General features: G+C 45.6%; 1 protein-coding gene across 6 annotated transcripts in view; it reads left to right on the plus strand.

Annotated features, from left to right (window-relative positions):
• NLRC5 (NLR family CARD domain containing 5) overlaps positions 1–16,001 on the plus strand; it is a 51,495-nt gene that overhangs the window by 12,359 nt on the left and 23,135 nt on the right. For all 6 annotated transcript variants that reach the window (XM_040615639.1, XM_040615641.1, XM_040615643.1 and 3 more), the window contains 18 exons: positions 1,426–1,509; positions 1,867–1,950; positions 2,036–2,119; positions 3,792–3,881; positions 4,757–4,807; positions 5,628–5,693; positions 6,386–6,469; positions 7,454–7,537; positions 7,965–8,054; positions 8,657–8,722; positions 9,755–9,832; positions 10,560–10,643; positions 11,679–11,759; positions 12,971–13,060; positions 13,182–13,229; positions 13,788–13,862; positions 14,916–14,999; positions 15,798–15,881. In XM_040615639.1, the coding sequence (XP_040471573.1) occupies positions 1,426–1,509; positions 1,867–1,950; positions 2,036–2,119; positions 3,792–3,881; positions 4,757–4,807; positions 5,628–5,693; positions 6,386–6,469; positions 7,454–7,537; positions 7,965–8,054; positions 8,657–8,722; positions 9,755–9,832; positions 10,560–10,643; positions 11,679–11,759; positions 12,971–13,060; positions 13,182–13,229; positions 13,788–13,862; positions 14,916–14,999; positions 15,798–15,881 (1,407 nt within the window). The remainder of the gene's footprint in view (positions 1–1,425; positions 1,510–1,866; positions 1,951–2,035; positions 2,120–3,791; positions 3,882–4,756; positions 4,808–5,627; positions 5,694–6,385; positions 6,470–7,453; positions 7,538–7,964; positions 8,055–8,656; positions 8,723–9,754; positions 9,833–10,559; positions 10,644–11,678; positions 11,760–12,970; positions 13,061–13,181; positions 13,230–13,787; positions 13,863–14,915; positions 15,000–15,797; positions 15,882–16,001) is intronic.

Raw genomic sequence — 16,001 nt, forward strand, 5'->3', positions numbered from 1 at the left:
CGTGAGATCACCATAAACCAGATGAACAGGAGGTGACAGCTGCACTCTCGGGTGCTCTCCATCCGTGCTTTGGTGTAATGCTGAAAGGACTTCTCCAGGAGGATCTCTTGGTATCCTGTTGTGGAACAGGTCTCATCCTGTACTTCCGTGAATGACTTGGAGGAATATGTGTAGAGTTTGCTAATGTGGAGAAGATGGGGAGCAGCCAGGGTGAGAATTGCCTTGTCCTGAAGGGAATGATGTTGTTTACTGTGGAGCAGAAACAGATACATGAAAACTGTCATTCCTGGATAGTGATATCATTGTAAAAAGGACAGTAATCAATTGTTCTCTGCCACCATTGAGAAGAGCAGGAATGCTATTTAATTTACTGTTAGAAAAGCTTTCTGATGCTACATCCTAACTCTAAATTGCCAATGCAGGCACAGGGCAGTGCAAGGAGTCCTCTGCTTTCGGAGACCAGATGAGGCAGATGCCTTTGCATTAGGAGAACAGAACAGGGGATTTTTTTTGGGTTCTTCCTCAGCTCATATGCACTTGAGTCCACGCCTGCTCTCGTTCATGGTCTGCAGGATACTGGCACTCTGAGTACTATCTCTTGGAAGGGTGGGCAAAGGGCAGCGGGACCTCAAGCATTTCTTGTACAGAACCCATCTAAAGGAGCAGCATCACCTCAAGCATATTCCTAATGACTGCGGGCCATGTCTGTCATGCCACTGCAGTCTGCAGCTTGTTCCCGATCCCTCTGGTTCAGGGGGGGTGGCATTCGGGCAACAAGGCTGTAAGTGAGTTTCTGCTTGGCCCCCAAACACATGGTGGGAGACGGGCAGCCAAGGTGGTTTGTATCGATACCTCCTGTAATCAAAACATTCTGCAGCTGATTCAAAGGAGAGCTTGTGTGCCTGAAAGCTTACCTGTCTGTTTGGTTTTTCCAGCACCACCGGTTCCTTCTATAAAAGAGGTACTTCCCTGAAAAACTTTGTGTCTTATATTTTGGAAAACTCTGGCTACTCTGCCATCCAAATTTAAAGTATCTGGCCTGAAATCAACCCTCTTGTAAGTCGTCAGCTCATCACATGGGAGCTGTTAGACACTCTTTGTTTGTATGAGTTTGGTTTGTCCCGTGTGATCTCCCTTGTCTCCAGGGTCCTGACTGTGGTGGGACATGCGATAGGACTGACTCTTACCCGTGGTGTCACTGTACCTGCCTCTTGAGGTATTTACAGTTGACGTGCAAGTTTAATTGTTCATTTTTAAAAAAACCCAGATATTTGAAAAGATAAAGATGCTGCAAAAAAGAGCATGATACAATGGCTGTTAAGAAAGAAATTAAATGCTTTTTATAATCATGTTTTAACCTGCTCTGTGTGCTAGCTTATTTTGATTTTTGTTGTGTTTATGCTTTTCCCTTTTCTCACGTTTTAGCTTTCATAGTAGGAGATGCGGCAATGACTTTGCTGCTGCTCTTTCAAAGAGCTTACGAGGAATGGAGAGCCTGAAGAAACTAGAGTAAGTCTTTGCTGAAAGGTCAGAGCCTTCTCTCTTCCTATCTGTCCCGTGTTTCTAGCTTCCAGTTTAATGACACCCACTCACTCAAGGCTGATCTGCTCTGTGCAGCACTGTACAGAGTAATGCAGTGCTATGCAGAGCAGCAGGGATATGTGTGGCTCTGGTTTTATGCTGGCATCAAGTATTGCCTTGCCTGCTTGAAAAGGAACATAAAGCTGGTTGCAGGTGGCAGAATCGGGCCACCTCCTCTCTGTGTTGGTGTGCTGGGAGTGCAGTGCAGGAACGTATCTGAGACAGGCTTGCCATGTGCTGCACGGGATCCTTCTGCTTGGTTTGAATCATTCTTTCTTTTTCCAGGTTGACAGGTGGGAGCATCACAGCTGAGGGGATGACTGACTTGATCCAGGCTTCATCACAGTGCCTCCAGCTTGAGGAAATAAAGTGAGTGTGTTGTGGCAGTGACCCTCAAATCAACCACTCCTTCCTTGGGGGCCTGGAATACTAATGAGAATGAATCTGTGTACAGCTTGCGGGACAATTGGATACGGGATCCAGAGGTGAAGAGGGTGATGGACCTGTTTTCCAGAATGGAAAAACTGAAGAAAATAGAGTGAGTAAAGATGGCTTAAACCTATTAAAAATGGTAGCCACTATGAAGCCAAGCATAGCATCAGAAAGCGTTATATCCTCATCAGAGAAGAGTTGCTGGATGTCCCTGTAAGGGGTGACACTTTTAGAGATGCCTGTGGGGGACACGCGGGGCACTAAGCTGAGGCACAGACATTTAAGTGCAAGCAGGGATGTGCTGGAGGCCGGGCTCACTTTGAGATGGACTCAACCTCACAGTTCTTACCCAGGTGTTTTAAAATAATCTCAGGAGAGTCCTGACACCACTGACACCTCTCCAGGAATCACAATGCACGTGCTCAACTTGGTGCCTGGCATGACTTTTTCCTCTTCTGCCTCCTCAGCTCTCTTCCCCTTGGTCAGGCTCAGGTTGAGATGCCTCATCTCTGCATAAAAGAGGATGGCTCCATCCCAGTATTCCCAGCCTTCTTGTTAGCCCTCTTCTCCTGTACCCCTTGCAACACTCTTGTAACAGCACAGTGCTGAATGAGAGGGACTGATTTCTAGGAAAATGCCTGACATGGATCTGCATCTTTTTAGGTGGAGAGAACCAGCCTGATTTGTGAAGGGATTTCAAACCTTTGAAAAACTGTCATGGGCAGTTTAAGCAGCAGCAGCAGGCAGAGCAGAGCTGCTGCAAGTGTTGGAGTCTCAGCGTAGTTTGCATTACAGGAGAGGGATAGCCACACAGCTGTGCTGCTCCTGCAAGAAGTCAAAGCCACAGCACTGCCTGCCTACCTGTCAAAAGGGAGTGACTCTGCCTTTAAAGGTCTTCCACATACACCCAGGTGCAAGCAAATGAATCCAAAAATACCTGCAGTTATTGCTGGATTCCATCCAGGAATTAATTACTGGCTTTGCAGTATGATTAGAAGTGTTTAAAAGCATGGTGGAAAGAGGGGGGAAAGGGGGAGTGTACCTGCTCTTCTGCTTTCCTGGGCTTGCTGTATAACAGCTTGTGGTACATGCCAGCCTGTCCCCAGTGAAGCAGCTTATCATAGGGAAAAGGCAGCAAGCCAGTGCAATTTTTAAGCCTCATTCCTACATGGATTTCTGTTGCGCACATACAGTGTTGTCATGGATGATTCCTTTGAAGCTCACAGGAATGGTGCTTTGTGGCCCTGAAAGCCAGCAGGGGATTTGTAGAAGCAAGACCTTACGTTTTGTAGTTAATGAGGTCCAACAAGTAATGAAACAGATTAAACATGCAATTAAAAAATAAATCCTCAGAGGTTGCTAGTATTGTGTCTTCAGGGATGTTTTAAAATGTCAGGGTTTAGACCACACTAGCATGCTGTACTTAAATTGGATTTGTTATAGCAAGAGTTGTAACTGCACGGTGGATCGATTGTGTAATCATACAGGTATAACGGACATCTACCTAACCCGAAACCAGTTAGTGATTCTTCTGTTGCACATAAAGGACCTATCTCTGATTCTAAATTCGTGGGAGCTCTAGCTGGCAGAGAACAACTGTGGCGTGATAATGCTTTTGTTGAGTCCTAAATGCAACATGCTGAGGTTTTGGAGAAATCCCCTGACTAAAAGAAAGTGTGCTTCAGGGCGTTTGGGGCGCACAGCAGAGGGCATTTGTGTAACCAAGTGTGTGCTGTTGGGTCCAGCAGCTGAGGTTGTGTTCTTCCTCATGTTTACAGTCTGAGCAACAATGATCTTTCCTTGAACGCTGTTGTTGTTTTGGCAAAGGAAGTCATCGCATGTCAAAACGCTACTGAACTGCATGTCAGGTACCAATATGTGAGAGCTGTTACAAAAGCCAATATCTTGTTTCTTTAGATGCTGACTTCTTAAATGGACACTGTTTTACAGCTTAATTGTTGGATAATCAAAGTCAACAAAACCTAATTTTACTCCTATTTCTTTTCTGTTTGGAATAAAATTTGAATTCAGCATATTGCAGGCTTCCTCTTTGTATTTTTTTAATAGGTCATTTTATCCTTGGTCTATATTTGATTTGCAGAGTGTAATATTTCTTCTTATAATAGAATTTAAACTTGCTTTTAAGCTCTGCAATATATCAACCTGGAAATTCTTTTACTAGCTAGCATAAATCTGCTATAAATCAGCTAAGTTTGCTGAAAAGGTATGGATTTAAGTAGTTCTAGCTCTGTTCCTTCAAACTACAGGTTTTGGTGTTTTCAAAGATCCAGGATGACAGAGAAAGGGTACAATTTTTAAATCCTAGCTCTTACGGTTGTCTTATGTTGTAAGTTTAACAGGCCAAATTAAACCTTGGTGTAACTCAAGGGAAGTCAAATTGCATACAGCTTTTTCTTTTTTTCTTTTTTTCTTTTTCTTTTTTTTTTTTTTTTTTTTTGTGCTGGAATGGAGCTTCTACCGAACCTCTTTCCAACAAACTGAAAAAAAAAAAAAAAAAATCTCAGCCCAGTCTTCTTAACTGTGTTAGTCTCTTGTCCGTACTGCAGCCCCAGTTCAGCGTGCAGGGTGTCCTGCTCCCTCCAGCCCCATGGCTGCTCTGTGGCAGTGTGCTAGCATGACGGATGTTCAGGCCCTCTAGCATCCAGTCCTTACTGAGCACCTCTGCTAAAGAAATGGTATCCTTCCACCTGTCCCCTAACATTGACTTGAATCTCTCTTTCAGGAGGAACACCGTGATTTTATATTTTTCTGGCTCATCTGGGAAAGTTCCACGGTAAGAAACTTACTTGGGGTTGTGCTGTATTCAGTTATGCTTATTCAAACCATCAGCTTGGTGTCACTGTAAACTACCCCAGCGACAGGGGTGGTTGCCTCTGCCCTTGCATCTGGCAGAGCTGGATCCACTGGAGCAAGGAGAGAGGTAACCAAAGTAGCTGGTCTTTGCACAGACCTTCCAGCCACTTCCACAAAGGCAGCACCTTGGTGCCTGTGTAAGCTTGAAGTGCTGTTTTTCTGTTGCAAAACTGCTGAAAAACAGTTGAAAATGAGGATGAATGAAGGAAAAGACTGTTCTTTCTCTGGCTGGATCTTATTTCTCCCTGCTCCTGCATACGTTTGAGGGAAGGGTGGATTTTACCTTAATTAAGAAACTACAAAGCAATCTCTTGTTCCCTGGGAGGGAACTTATCTTGCCCTGTGTTGTGCAGTCCTCGAGGGACCTCACTGCCTGAACAGTCATCTTGTGCTGTTGTAGGCAGCCTGGCACAGATGGATATGTTTGTCCCTTCCTGTGGTGGCACAACCCCACATGGAGGCAAAACATCCTGCGTCTTAGTAGTGCCTTTGAATTGGAGCTTGGTTGTCAAGTGGATTCAAATATACAGTGAAATCCCGTGTGGACACCCCGTGTGCTCCCATCTCCTGATGGAGCTCTTCTGGATCTTGAAAATCACTTAACCTTGCATGGTACTGTTGGACAGAACGCAGAGCTTGTGGTTTCTTCCAGGAAACCTCCAGAAAATACTAACCAGTGTTCAAGTTGTCAGATATTTGGTGAAGGCATATTAAAGGCCGTATATTTTGCTTGTTTGCAGATCTTTGGATTTGAGATGGGAAGAGAATAAGGAACATATAATTCCAACTAGATGTGTGAAGTTATGGTAAGAGAAGGCATTGAAATTCTTGCTGGTGAATGTGATTTTCTGATGACAGGTTCTACGGAAGGACAAGAATAGCAGATGTGTTGGTCCTTAAGGACAGAGGATATTTCCACGTATGAAAAAGTTTGAAATAAAATTGAATCAGTAAATAAAAATAACAATAGAAATTCCTGTCTGGCCCAGCCAGTGGCTTTATTTCTTGTGTGTTGGGCTCTACAGCCCTAGAGAGGTGGAGGTCCCCTGATAATGCCCATCTTGCCCTATGTTCTTATAGCTACCAAAGGCATGAGTTGTATAGTTTTCTTTCTTGCCTGGGCTCCAAAAGAGAGTAGTGGCTTTCACAAAATAGAATTCAGGCTTGTTATCTGAGCATGGTAAAGCAGAGAAATGGCCTTCCCTTACCTGCTTCTCTTTCCCTCACTGCTCTGCACAGCGGGAACAATTACACCCGTCCCCTCCCCATGCATGGCGGTCCCAGGCAGCCCTTACACATGGTGTTGCACTTGCACAGCGCCCTGCAAGCGCATCCCTCTGCACTCCTTTTGCAGCACTGGCTACAGAGTAACGTGCCCAGGATTGTGTGGCAGAGCAGAGTTATACCTCCCTCGGTACGGCTGCTCTGTGCCCTCCTTTGGAGAGAGATGCCAGAAATGTCTGGGCCCTCACTGCTCCTTAATGCTTGCTGTTCGCAGCTTGCAGGATTGCAGCCTGTCTGCCCAACATGTGAAGGAGATCGTTGCCATTCTCCAGAGCTGCCCCTGTCTCTCTGAAGTGGAGTAAGTGCCTCCTTTCTTTCCTGTTGAGTGGCTGCAGGTGGGTGGTGGGGGACAGGGGATATTACATGTAGAGGGCAGTGAGACGTGGGGCTTGACCACAAGGAATGGTACCAGCGCTCAGTTATCTCTAGTGGGGCCCTGTTTAGGGATTTTTTGTGAGGTTCAGCAGGAGATGAATGCTGAGCAACCTTCAATTCCTGTGCCAACTGCAGCCTCTGGCTCAGAGTCTGTAACCAGAGATGCCAGTTGCAGAGCAGACCCTGCTTATCAAGCAGTACTGCGTGCTGGAGACAGGATGGGGCTGTCCCAGAAGCACAGCTCCTCCAGCAAATCCTCTGAGCCAGTGAAGTGACACAGATTGCTTTTGTGTTGTCCCTTTTGTCTTCTGAAACTATCTAGCTCTATTGGGAGAAATGAGTGGAGGGAGGCAAGATATCCACTTCATAATGTACACGTTGCATTGAGTATCATCCCTACCTTCCCTTATTTGCCTATATATGAGGCCACCTGGATTTGGCTGTAAAGCTCTCATAGCCTGTGTGCCCTGGAAAATGGAGGAATATCTGTTGCAAGACAGTTCAGTCCGGACTGTAACTTGAATTTAGCTACATCTCAAACCCTGTTTTTCTAACTCACTGATTTGAACTGGGATCTGGAGATCTTTGTCATCCAGTGTTTTCTGCCTTCCATTCTTCCTTCCAGGAGGACAGTAAACACTCACTCGTTTTGTTTGTTGGTTTATATTCCCACTTAGGTTTTCTAAAGTGAGATGGGTTTGGGGCTAAGGCGTGAATCATATTGTCCTAGAGATAAAGCTCTTTGTCTGAAGTTGCTCCATGCAGAGATAAGCAGGGAAGATTGATCTGGGACAGAAAACCAGTCCAGGCTAAAAAGCAATTGTAGGAAAGGGAAAGCAAGCAGATTTTGAGGGCTTTGTTGTTTACACTGTTCAAAATAGTCCCCGCTAACTGGAAAATGCCTCAGTTTATCAGGTAACAACCTTGGAGATGAAGGCTGCAGTTACCTGCTGGAAAGCCTCCCCTGGATATCAATTTCAGAGCAGCTGGAGTAAGTGTTGCCTTGTACAAAACCCAGATAACCAAATTGCCCTCTTTTCTTGAGCCTGGCAAGGACCATACAGAGATGCTGAGCAGGTGTCTGGGTGAGGCCTTTTCCTCCTGGATTAGTGCTACAGAAGCAGCTCTGAGTACTCTTCAGGAAGGATGAGACTCAGCCCACAAGACTGTTCAGGCTGAAGTTAAGTCACTTGCTCAGAGCATCACGCGTGGAAACTGGTGTAAATGCACCTGAAGTGCTGAAGTACCCTTTCATTAAAACCCCTTCCCCAGGAGGAGTTAGTGGTCCTGTGTGTTTTCGGCCATGCCACTTCTGAAGGGAAAGGGCATCAAGCCTGCAGCATGCTGATGACCGCTTCTGCCAGGGCAGTGCCATGTGGTTTCGGTGACCAGCTAATTGCCTTTTTTGTCTTTCTTAGTCTCAGTCAAAACCGCCTCTCTGTTAACGGCATTTGCAGTCTGTTGAAATCAGTAAATACCTGCCAGACGATGATAGAGGTGCAAGTCAGGTATGTAGGTCTTGACTAATCCCTGAGGTTAATCCTAATATACAAGTCTGAGAATTAAGTTCTGAGGTTTCTGTTGAATCACCTCAGTAGTGGGGCAGGTGAAGAACATGTTCCAAGATGATTACTAACACTGACACTTGGTAATACTGTTGCTGTAAGCTGATTTTATCTGAGCCATCAACCAGAATTTGAGAAGGTACAGAATTGTGTACCCTTTCATGTGCGGGGGCAGTTTCACACTCCTTCCTGCTCTCTGCCCTGGGAAGTTTTGGAGTGTCTCTGTGGAGTCTGAGAACTGGTGACATCTGGAGTAGAGCTGGAAGTTCTCTCCTATTACTTCCCCTTGGAATCCTCCTGGTGTTCAAGTGTAACAATTTTGTCTGCACTTTCTCTAACAGTTCGGAGAAACTAGGTCATCTGATATTGCATAGTTTGATCCAACCAGGATATAAAACTATTGGAGATTATTTTTTGTTGCTTTGGGAGTGTTTGATGTGATTGGTGTCACCAAAGAGTTTTGCAGAGCAAAATCAAGCATTCCTAAAATGAGAAATCCTGTAAATAAGACAAATGTGACACTGATTGATTCTTTCTCTTCACAGCCTTTGTCGTGAGATTGCAGTCCTGAGGTTTTCAGGAGACAGAGAGTTTGCTTCCCATCCTCCCAGGTAGAGTGTGTGCACACAAGTGGTGTTTTCTTAGCATCTCATTTAGTTCTTGCATCCTGTTTCAGTACCAAGGGTAATAATTCATCTCACAGTAGTTCTTTCCCCCTCTCCCCTCAATATAAATGTTGTACTTTCTCCTGGTTTTCTTAACCACTTTTGAAGTTCTCCACTGCCTTCTATAGTGTTTGATCATGTTTTATCTCTCTAGGGAACACTTCAACCCACAGCATCCTAAGCAAATCAGGCTGTTTAATGTCAGCTGTGCTATCTGATAATAGCGAACAGTAAAACTAACAAGTGAACCCCACACCTCCAAACCACATTCCAAAAAGATTCACAGATCCGTGCACGTTTAAAGCTATCTAGTTCATTCCACTATGCATTCTGGATCATGGTACTCCTAAATCAGAATGAATTTGGAGGTTTATTTTCCCCAGAAAGTTATGGTTAAAGTTGCTTAACAGAGATGTTTTGACTGAGAAATCGATTTCTGTTGCTCCTGGAGCTGTAGGTTCATTTATTTATGCATTAGTTCTCCATGGACTGAGCCCACTGTAAAATAGCATTTCCCACAATACACCTGCATCCCACTTCTTAGCCAGGGAGAACAGCAGGGCTGTCATGGGATGCATCCCAGTTGTGCCTACGCTTGAAAGAGAGTGGCAGCCTGAGACACACGATCTGTGACTCCTTTAAGGCACCAGGTGACAATTCTAACTCAGCTATTTTAGAATTTGGATGTTCCATTTATTTATGAAGTCATTTTTTTTTTACACAGATGTGAACTCTTCACAAAACGTGTTTAGGCAAAAGCTGAATTCTCCATCAAACTGTAGGTTAGATGGGAAAACTGCCTTTTCCCCTTCTCCCCAGTTGCCTGCATGCTCAAGTATTTGGCTAACCACTGAAAGAAAGAAGAGTTTGCTATTGGCGAGATACAGGTGTGGGCTAGAGCCAGGATAGCCCCAGGAACCTGCCAAATTGCTAAAGCAATAAAGTGTTTTACCCTTGTCTTGTTTTTTGGTCACTTAGGGAAGAGCCTGTGTTGTCTGCTGATGGCCAGCGATATGGAGAGGAGAACCAGATGCCTACTACCTCCCCCAAAATAAGGTACCATGGCAATTTTCATTGTATTTCACACACATCCTATCTCTGGATCCTATAGCTGATGTAACCTGCATCTCCAGGTTTGAATAGTGACTCACAAGAGAGCTGGTAAAGGTCCCTTCAGTCAGTCGTTTGTCACTGTGTTCACATTCCCAGCTTGCAGCACTAGGAGCTCTGTGGTTAGCATCTGTGGCCTTCTACAGGAGTGAAAATAGGTTGTGGTTTGTGTATCTCAGCCACAGAACTGGCATGGTGATTGTACAGTTACTGCTACATCAGCTCCCATCATGTGGGAGCTGGCGGTGACAGACCTTGTGATGCTGGGGGGGGTTCTCTACTGATACTGGAGGAATGCATCCTGAGCTGGACCTCTGTTCAGATGCATGTCAGATCTTGCTCTTACTCCAGCACAGAGTCCACCTGTCTGTTTTGTAGGCTGCAGTGAAGAAGGAAGAAGTGTGTAAAGCCTGCTAACCAGGACCTTGGGGCTCTGGTCCTTTGTTGTGTCTCAAGTTTACTTTGTCTTTTTATTCTCTGTTTGCAGGCAAGAGCTGAAAGTACAGGTTATCAGTTGTTGCAGATGAAAACCAAAGAAAAGCAAGATATTTTAAGGGTTTTTTTAATTTAATTACTGTCTTTTCATTTCTTCTCTGTTTTTCTGAAGGATTGAAGTTTACAATCTTGTTTGCAGTCCTTCAGACCTGGCCTACTGATTTCTCTTTCCCTCTAGACTGACAGACAGTCATTTTCAAGCCAGTGACCTGGAGAAGTTGTGTGCAGTCCTGAAAGAATGTAGCAGCATCTCTGAGCTGGAGTAAGTCCTTCTTAACTCTTACGGTCTCTATCTGCAGTTCTTTGGGATGTGGAAGAAATGCCACTTGTTTGTTCTGCAATGTTATACGGAGAACGGGGTAGAGATGTAGCCTTCTGAAAGGCGTAGCTTCACATGGGCTAATATCCTTCGCCAAGGAGACATACGGTTCTAGTGCTCTTTTAGGGCAAAGGTTACAGGACATAAAGTCTAGAGAGGCACCGTTTGATCGCTTCGCCTGACTTCAGGTATTACAAAAGCTGTAAAACCTCGTCCTGCCATTTTTGTCTTTGGGTCATTTGGGAGCAAAGCTGCAGAGGCTGAGGAATCCCATCCAAATCAAGGGTGGGAGCCTGCGTTTTTGCTGGTGACCCCACATATGGTGTACAAGGACCATCAGCACCAAAGCGCTTTCTCCTGTTAGCGCTGCGTGTGGGGAGACATTCTGTTTGCTAACACCAAGAGGTGAGCAGGCCGAGCCCGGATGGAAAGGCTAGCCAACACCCCCCGGCATCTAGGTTTTGAGGACAGAACATGGGCCAGCACAAGCATGTAGAACATGGACCACCACCTGAGGGCTGGCTATTCCTTAGGCCTGGCAGCCTGTGGAAAGATTTTTAGGCTTTGCTCTTCTTAAGCAATCGTGTTCCTTGATCTCACGGGGGCCACAGCCCACTGCAGTCCTTAGGCTCTAATATCAGAGCCTAATATCCTTTTCCAAGACTAACCCGTGGCTCCTCCGTAGGGCCTGTCCAGGTTGATAATTTCTGAGATTAATTCTGCATTAAAAGGCACTGTCAGTCCAGGGGAGTCTCTTGGTGGACACGAGAAAAGGATGAGCTTTGACCTAAGTTTTTGGCTGTCTTGCAACGGTTAATTCCAGCCTCTGGCTTTAGTTGTCAGTGGTGAAGGGCAGTGTGTGTGTTGTTTTGATTAGGGTGCCCATGTTCTGCTTTCAGAGCTCTTGTTACAAAGAGCTGATTGTGCCTATTGGTTGTTTTTTTCTATTAAAATTAAATGCCTTTCTTTCAATCCTAGCCTATCACATAATCATCTGGGAGATGAAGGTTTGCAGATGTTACAGTTCCTCCCAAATTTGAAAATGTTAAGTTCTCTCAAGTGAGTAGCTCCTGTTTCTCCTTACTCGTGGATGTTTTTTTATGGGAGTATTGATTGTGGAAGCACAGTCCACATTTGGGAAGGGCTCTTCAGAATCAAGTGCAGTTATATTCAGTATCTATTGAGGGTAGATCCCCACCTCAGCTTGACTCCACTTGAAGCTTGATTCAGATCAGTGCCCGAGAGCCTCTGTACTCAGTCCTCCATGAAGGAGACGGGAGTTCTGGTGTGCAGCCGTGGCACCTGCTTTCTAAAACAGGCTGAGCTCTTTAGCAGGCCACTGAATTTTTCCTTTCCTGGTTCCTCAACACGAGGGAGAGCAGTCCTTCCTCTCCTGGGGTGGGCACCTTTGGACGATAAACGCTGGGGAGCTCCAGTTTCAGCAGCAGAGCCTGATTCAGCTGCAGTGGTGGTGATGTTTATCTGCGTGTTTTCCCTGACATTCCCGTTGCAAGTGCACTGGACAGAACTGTGGCTTAAGGAGTATAGCACCATTCTGCTTTATTGAAAGAGATATTTATTGTTCCTGTTTGATTAACTGAACTGTTCTCAAGCCAAGACCATTCCAGTTACTAAGAGTCTACACCCTCTTGTCATGTCAGTGCAATGAAACACGCTGCTGTTACTTCTCTGTTTTTTTTTCCCCAGCGTCAAGCACGCTGCCCACGGTCACACTAGATACTGTGACAGACCCAACAGACCTGACCATGATCTTAATTAGCGTGGGTTTGTACTGCCATGACTGCAGTTACAGCTAAAGAGTTGTTTTCGCTTTTCATTGGTGTCTTGAAATACAAGGAATTCCATTTAACCATAAGAAAAACTTGTGTGGGAAGGAAGCTCCATCACTGGAACAGATTGCCCAGAGAGTTTGTGGTTTCTCCATCTTTGGAGATGGTAAAAACCCAGCTGGACACTGTCCTGGGCAGTCTGCTCTAGCCTAACCCTCCTCTAAACAAGGGAGTTTAAACAGACGATCTCCAGAGGTCCATTCCAGCCTCGTTATTCTGTGAGCTCTAAAAGTGAGTGACAAATTTTAAAATATACTGGGGTGAGTTGTGTTTGCAAAACTGTAGCTGGAAACACAGGCAGAAGGTGGCAAAGAAGCAGTCTCTGAGAGTGTTGCACAGCGATGGCTGTTATCGGGTGGTGCAGTGTAAATTGCTAGTAGTTTTGCTTGCAGCAGCTGATTTCATCTCTTCTTCCTGTAGGCTTAATGACAACCAGATCTCCCTGAACTCTGTGTTTTTCTTAGCACAGTCCTTATCTACACTGGAACACGTTAAAACAATGAACTTCAGGTATGACTCATACTTTTCCTATTTGTTTGCTATTTAAAACCTCAAAGTGTGGTTTTTGAGGAGTGATACAGGAGTGTCTGTCTTCAAACTCCACCCTAAATATGCTCTTTTCTGGTTACAGCTTAGGACACACACAGGTGGTTCATCTAACCTTTTGGGAAAGAATCAGGTAAAATCATACCCGCTCATCTGTCTAAGCCTTCCAGAATCCTCCTTATGAAATCTTAAACAGGTGGTGATGTGTCAGTCCCTGAGGTGTGCCAGTTAAAGAGCCATTTGGCTCCAAATCCAGCCAGGGTGGTGGAAGCAGGGTGAGCTGTTTCGTGGTCTAGTGGAAGGTGTTCCTGCTCATGGTAGGGGGTTGGAACTAGGTGATCTTTAAGGTCCCTTCCAAACCAAACCATTCTATGATTCTGTGATTGATTCTTAGGGCTAATTGATTGACAGAAGCTTGAGGGTATGGAGCAGACAGCAGTATTCAACTGCTGACTGGAGCCGAGAGCTGAGGGGGTGCAGAACTCTCTGGAGGCTGGAAGAGAGATGATAAGGCTCTTTTTATTTCTGGAGATGATGTGTACCTAATTCTGGCTGGTAGTGAGAAAAGACAGACCGGAGCATGAGGCCATTGCCACCACCTCACCCTGTTCCCCAGCTGCAGCGCTGGGAGTCAGCTACGTGGGGGCAATAGCATCAGCACAACTCACGGGGCAAACCGTTCTTTCCGCAGGGGCAGAAGTACCAGCAGATGGAGAAGTAGCTTCCCGGCATATCCCAAACGTGACGCAAAAGGACAGTGCTTTTGGTATGGCACCCCCAGCTTCCTTTTGTCACCCAGGAGCATAGGGAGAGATGGCTGAGGGGTCTATATCTGTGGCATAACGTGTGGAACAGACCCATTGCTCCAACTGTGTCTCCTCAGAGAGCCGTCTTTTGCCTTGCCTGCCTTTGGCGGCAGGCTTGGCTCCCCTGGAAAGCAGATGTTCCTTTCTTCTGCTTGTATCCCATCATGACTGATTCCACATGAGGCACTTCTGGAAAAGGTGCATCTTTAACATATCTCTCTTCCATCCTCTTCCCTGCTGAAACTGGTGAGGGAGGCCAGTCCCTTCCAGTTACAAGGGAGAAGGTCTTGGGTGGTGTAATTTGGCAAAGCCTTGGAGAGATTGGGCCAGCTGGTGTCAACCCAGGCCAATAGGCGTTTGTACTTCGAGGTCACTGGAGGGGCACGATGATATGCCAGAGGTGGCTGGGTGAATAATACACCCTTATGGGATAGAGTTGGGATGTCCACTGCTACAAGCATATATGGGGAAATAGTGCATCTTTTGCTTGGCTAGGCTCAAGGGGATTGTCTGGCTTTCCTGCAGGGGAGGTTTCTACCTGTAAATCATGAGATACAGATCTGGCTGGCTAGTACGTTCATCCCACGGAGACCTGCCAGCTTGTCAGCCAGAAAGGTTTCTGTGTTTTCCTTGTTAGAGAAGGACATAGAAGGCACCGTTCCCGGCCTTGCTCTGGGAAAGCTGAGACACTGCTGAGCAGGGAAAGATGCTGTCCAGTCTCTGAGACAATTTGAGTACCAATGATGCGGCTCTAGGGAGGCAACACCCAAAGTGGTGTGGTATTTTGGTGGTGGACTGGCCCCCTTGAATCAGCTCAGAGCTGGTGAAATCATCTGGTTGTCACAGGTTTTGACTTCTCAGTCCTAGACTGTGGGTAGCAAAATATATATAGTGAAAGTGAGGGGGTTGTTATGGGCCTTCTCCTAGGATGGGAGGCTCTAGGATATGAAGGAGGTGTTGCCAAACCGCGGTCATGGGAAATGTTTAGTTCCTGAGTGCTTTGTTTGCTTCAGTCTCAGGGATTGCAGAGTGAGTCCGGAGGACATGACCAGGCTGTGCCAGATACTGGCTCAATATCCGCAGCTGACAGAAATTGAGTAAGTGTTGTGCACTTGGCAACCCTGCCTGCCTGTCTGTGTCCCCAACCTGCAGGTACAGTCGGTGTTCAGGCTAGCAGCTAGTGTAAATTGGCTCTCCTCTAGCCTCCCAGAAATCCCCACAAAACTTCATCCAGATGCTTATACAAACCCACCCCTTCAACTGCCCTCTCTGTTTGGTTTGGCCTCTCCTAAGTCCTACCATGTCTGTGTTTAAACACCCCAGAACACGTATTGTTCTTACAGTCTTCCTCAACCATGTGGCTAGACACGAGTGTTGTCACCAGTTCCTCGAGACCCCGGCTTGCAGTATAGCTGGAGCAAGAGCACCTGGCTGACTAAGCCATGAACCAAACTCCTGAAGAGCTGGTCACTCCAGACAGGAGCTGAGCACCAAGAAAATCAGAATAATACTAGTCAGAATAAAAAAGGAGTAATAACAAATAAAAATAATGTAATCTTTTTTTTTTTTGCCACACCATGCCATGCATGCCATACCCTTGGCGCATGCATGAAATGCATCAGTAGCACCATTTTATAAATTTACAGTAATGGAAAAGTAAGACTTTTAAAACTGGAATGTTAATTGGCTGTAGGATGTAGAGAAACGTGGAGATCAACCTGTAAGGTCTTAAATCTTGCTCAACTTTCAGGGCATTTCTAGACATGCCCTTTCTCAGAATTTGCCCATAGCACCACCACGCACATGTGTGTGTGCATGTCCATGTAGATTTTATAGAAATATGTACAAATTGTCCCAGTTTTTTCTTGGAATTTGTTTCCTTCCATGTTTTACAGTCTGTGTGGAAATTCATTGAGTGACCAGAGCATTGAGAAATTACTGAGATTCCTGCCATACCTCTGCCATCTGAAACTACTGAGGTAATGTTTGTGGTCCCTGCTTTGATTGCTGACATGAAACATTGGTTTGGAGAGTGCTAATACCGCAGCATATTTTAAGAGCGTTGATTAGTAATTGTAGATTAACATGCTGGGCAAAGA

The sequence above is a fragment of the Falco naumanni genome, chromosome 15 (assembly GCF_017639655.2).
Source record: "Falco naumanni isolate bFalNau1 chromosome 15, bFalNau1.pat, whole genome shotgun sequence".
Lineage (NCBI taxonomy): Eukaryota > Metazoa > Chordata > Aves > Falconiformes > Falconidae > Falco > Falco naumanni.